The sequence below is a fragment of the Gymnoscopelus braueri genome (assembly GCF_963280865.1).
Source record: "Gymnoscopelus braueri genome assembly, chromosome: 3".
Lineage (NCBI taxonomy): Eukaryota > Metazoa > Chordata > Actinopteri > Myctophiformes > Myctophidae > Gymnoscopelus > Gymnoscopelus braueri.
In genome coordinates, this window is record NC_137612.1 from 50,751,535 (window position 1) to 50,756,534 (window position 5,000).

At 38.6% G+C, this 5,000-nt stretch overlaps 1 protein-coding gene across 3 annotated transcripts in view; it reads right to left on the reverse strand.

Moving 5' to 3' along the window:
- LOC308082703 (GTPase IMAP family member 8-like) overlaps nucleotides 1-5,000 on the reverse strand; it is a 13,428-nt gene that overhangs the window by 5,853 nt on the left and 2,575 nt on the right. The window contains exons 3-5 of one of the 3 annotated variants that reach the window (XM_080424665.1): nucleotides 4,814-4,867; nucleotides 4,014-4,719; nucleotides 849-967 (exon numbers count right to left, since the gene is read on the reverse strand). In XM_080424665.1, the coding sequence (XP_080280791.1) occupies nucleotides 849-967; nucleotides 4,014-4,584 (690 nt within the window). In that variant the 5' untranslated portion in view covers nucleotides 4,585-4,719; nucleotides 4,814-4,867. Of the gene's footprint in view, nucleotides 1-848; nucleotides 968-2,269; nucleotides 2,932-4,013; nucleotides 4,720-4,813; nucleotides 4,868-5,000 lie in introns of those variants that run through there. The other 2 variants (XM_080424664.1, XM_080424663.1) reach the window with 2 other exon arrangements.

Here is a 5,000-nt window from a genome sequence, read left to right on the forward strand (position 1 = left end):
ATATCATGCCATAATCTCACTTCTGAAACTGAAAAAAGCTCTATTGAAACTCTGTGTTTGAAAGCTTGATGTACAGGTGTGCATATAAGTCAATTTGACATTCTACCTTCTCAACAGAATATGTTCAGAGCACTTTATTAAACAGAGAGCATCATTACTCAACTTTCATTTGTAGCTGAGTAATATTTGACCAGGAGTGATCAAATACACACAGATGTTCATTTTCAAATGAGTCCAACACATGTAGATTCTCATCATGTCTGCAATCTTTAATGCAAACCATGATTGTGTGCTAGCTAACTGTAGGGGTACACAGTAACAACAGCAAACTAATACATTTAATTATTTAAAAATATAATAAATTGATAATCCGATAATCGATAATCCGTCATTTAATATCTTTATTATCTACAAGCTCACAACGTGACGCATAGCGATACGTTGTGAGCTTGTAGATCTGCTATTTTACACTAACTTTGCACGATAGTGTTGTGTGACGAAGTATAAAATAACCCTAAATGGTTAATCAATGCGGTGATATATTACATTTCTTTATATTAAAAAAAATCTGCACAACTTGATTATTTGATTAATTGAAAAAGTAATTGATAATAAATGCTACAGAAATAATTCATACTTTTTGCAGCCCTAGTTAACTGTCACTGTTATTTATTCAGTTTACTTCCATACAGTAGCTCTATGCTGGTACCGATTATTAACCCACATGATCAATTAACATTCATGACAGCAGATACTTTTACATTATCTTCAGAAAACATATTTGATCACTTTACTTACTTTGAGTGAAGTCATTCATTATAGCATAACATTCCTATAATATTATTCACCTTGAGTGGAGTATGTTTGAACAGAGTCTCCTGCAGTATGTGATTTCCAGTTTTGCTCCTCTGATCCTGTTCTCCACCAACCAACATCATCTTCATATCTGGTAGACTCTGATGTTCTCCTGAGACACACACGCACGCACGCACACACACACGCACACACGCACTACATTAGTTCAGTTTACACTGATTTAGGATTGGATCCATTGATTCAGCTAAATTAGTAATTATATAAATGTATAACAATTCTGACTAAACTGATCAATTATGCAAATGTATTGAGAAAATACTTGAATTAAATCACCAATGAATCAATCTGTTGGTCATTAGATCAGTTCAATGGAGGTAGAAGTACTCAAATATTTTACTTGAGTAAAAGTAGAAATACCACAGTGTACCAATACTGTTTGTACTGAAAATTTTACTTAAGTAAAACTTCAAAAGTATTAGGATCAAAACACTAAAGGTAAAATGACTCATTATGCAAAATGGCATACAAATCAGAATAATAAATATTAGTTTATTGCATTATAATTATTGATGCTTTAATGTGTGTCTGGCAAAGGAGGAGATTATTTTAACTGCTTTAATACTGCTACCCCTTATCATACTGTAGTCCTAACTTAATATAATAATGCTCCTAATGTATGTATTGCTTATCATGTATTATTTATCTCAATTTGCATACAGTAAATGTACTCAGTTACTTTCGATCAATGGATCCATTATAAGAGGGGTCTTCAACGTTTTTCAGGCCAAGGACCCCTTAGCTGATATAAAAATTAAGCGGGGACCTCCAATACTTGGATGTTGTGTTGCAGATTAAACTTTTTCATAGATCTCATACTGTAGATAGTTTCATAGATTTGTTTGACAACACTATCATCAATTTTGTGTGAATGAATGTTTGTTTATACATTATCTTATCCATTAATATGTTGGATTCATGTTAATGTGTACTTTCAGACATTTAACCACTTAAACCCTCAATACTGAGTAAACTTGAACTGTGACTCTGTACTTGGTCTTCTCTTTTCCCCCCTCTGTCTACACCAAACCTCTTTGGCGAAAATAACCAGTCTACAAGCTTGTAGATAGACTTTTTTTCGCTAATGTTCGCCTCAGAATAGGGATGCTAGGGTTCAAGTTGTTAATGTAAAAAAAAGTTCCAATCACAGAAAGATTTGTGGCACGGACCCCGTGTTGAAGACCCATGACTTTAAGCTTTATTTGTAAAGCATCTGGTTATGGAGAATATGTGTGTGAATATTGAGAATATACATTATTAATCAATATAAAAGTGGACAAGGACAGTGAGACAGACTGACACACACACGCACGCACACACGCACGCACGCACGCACGCACGCACGCACGCACGCACGCACGCACGCACGCGCGCACGCACATTTGATAAACTTCACCTTTAAACACAGCTTTCAGAGCAGTTCTTTGTCTGTGTGTCTTGGTCGTGAATGTCTGGACATGCTCCTCTATGATCTTCTTCCTCTCTGACAACGTTTCTGAAACATCTCCAGCATCCTCATAGTGTCCACCTCTGTTTCCTGTCACCATCTCCTCTATCTTCCCCAGCAACTCTGTGACCTGAGTGTCATATGTCTTCTGATTGTTGAAGATATGATACCTGTTCCCACATTTGTCAACAAGCCAGCGGAGGTCTTCTCCTTCAGCCTCAATATGCTGCTCGATGCTTGTGTCTCCCAGACAGTCTCCCTTGGTGAACAGTACTATAGCATGACTCCACACTCTCTGTGACAAAAGTGTCATATGTTCCTCTAATGCTACTCTCTGTGATTTGGTGAATGCTCTATTAAGAGGAACCATCACAAGAACCGCATGTGGTCCAGGAGGACAGAGACACACACTGTTCTGGATCTCCAGTTGGTCTATCTCTGAGGTGTCCTGTAGTGGACTGTTGTACCACCAGCCTGGTGAGTCCACCACTGTCACATGTCTCCCTGATACTTCACCATGTCTCACCTCACACTGCACTGACCTCTGAGTCATCATAGCTTAGTTTTTATTTCGTTTTTGTCAGTGAAAAAAGGTAGTCGATGAACATCTTTCGTCCTAGTTTTAGTCGACGAAATTAACACTGCTTGTCATGAAATAGAAAAAACAGCCTGTGTTCCAATGTATACTGTAATGTAATTATTATTTAGTCATTGGTTAAATATTTTTAAAACCCTCAGACAGAATTAACCACTTACATCGGGTCGCAATGCAACATGTAGTGAGCTTGTAGATCTGATATTTTTGCTACTTTTATGTGAAACTGTAGTATGACAAAGTAAGGCATTCATTTATGGAATAAGATAAAATGTTGAAATATGGAGATATGAGGTTTCTGCCCAACACTGTAGCGATATGTTCTACGCACACACACACACACACACACACACTTTCATGGGAGAAAGCGATAAGGCTATATTTAAAGGAGAATACCGGACAAATTAAGTGTTGTCTTTGATGTCTCGTTACTCACCGACCGACGTGAAAAGTGGCGTTCTTTTTTTCCATAGATTCCCCTGTCGTCATTTTTTAAACCCCCTCCGTTGTCATAATGGGAGCGCGTGGGTTAGGGAGATTCGTCTATTATAACCGACGCAAAGTTGTATTTTTCTCTACTGCTAGTCATTGTGGAGTCTCATGATAGTCAAACATGCGTTGAAAATTCCTGCGAGGCCACCGTTAATGGCGAACGATTTAACACTGGATGCTTGTTTCTTTCCAGAACCTGGCAACTCGTGTTGCCAGGCTCCCATTATGACAACGGAGGGGGTTTAAAAAATGACGACAGGGGAATCTATGGAAAAAAAGAACGCCACTTTTCACGTCGGTCGGTGAGTAACAAGACATCAAAGACAACACTTAATTTGTCCGGTATTCTCCTTTAATGAGCCTATAGGAGAAATATCTGTATGTATGACAAATCTGTCTCGGGAACACTAGATTTTTTTATTTTGTCATTCACATTTCTCTGACAGACAGACAGACAGACAGACAGACAGACAGACAGACAGACAGACAGACAGACAGACAGACAGACAGACAGACAGACAGACAGACAGACAGACAGACATGAGTGCATGAACCTCCTGGCAGAGAATAATTTAATATTATTTTGTGCAGTAAAACAAAACATACCAGTATCTTTTGGAAGTCCAGTTGTTTGTTTCTGAGCATCTGCCCTCCTTTGTTCTGCTCTTCTGCTGATAGTTCTCTCCATCTCCTTCAGTTCCTCTGAGACGTGTTTGTCTGTCTCATAGTGACAACCATTCCTAGTCACCATCTGATCTATCTTCTCCATCAGCTTTCTGACCTGACTTCTATCTCCTGTGTCAGTAATGTTAAGAACATGGAAGCGGCCTTCACATTTCTCAATAAGATATCTTAAGTCAGAGTTAGTATGAGAGATACTGAGATCAGGTCTCATTTTGTTTTTATCAGCTACAGTGAACACCACAATAGTGTGTCTCCACACTTGGTTACTGAGGAGAAGACTCAAATGCTCCTCTACTGACATCCCTGTTCCTACATGCGTGTTGTTTAATGGCATCACTAGGACAAATGCATGGGGTCCTGGAGGACACAGATACACACTCTGATGGATTTCTAACCGAGTCAGTTTTGGGGTCAGATCTAGGGGTAAAGTAGACCTCCATCCTGGAGTGTCGACCACAGTGACCTGTCTACCAGACACTTCCTCTTGTCTCATGACACTCTTGACTGTTCTTCTGTTTGTTTCAAAAACAGGAACAGTTCCCTACTGAACTCTTTCCACTGGGTCGATCTCCAGGTCGTCTTCCCCCGATTAGAACAATTCTCAGTTCTGTTGGTTCGCTGTTCTTCCCTGGTTGGAAAAATAAATATTATATTAATAAAGATCACAGATGTAACTAATCCAGTGTCATTTTGCTGGTTTCATGTGTTTTAATAGAACTCACCTCTGATGGAAGCTGAGGTTCCTCTGGCCATCCTGTCTACAGCTGTTGTTTGAACTGTAAAACAGTAAACAGTCACAATAATCTGCTGTTATTATAGTTTTGTTGTACTGTTGTATCAAACATTTGACAATATAATGAATACTATATACCAGTTGTTTTTAAAGTGAGGTCCAGGGACCCTCTGTGT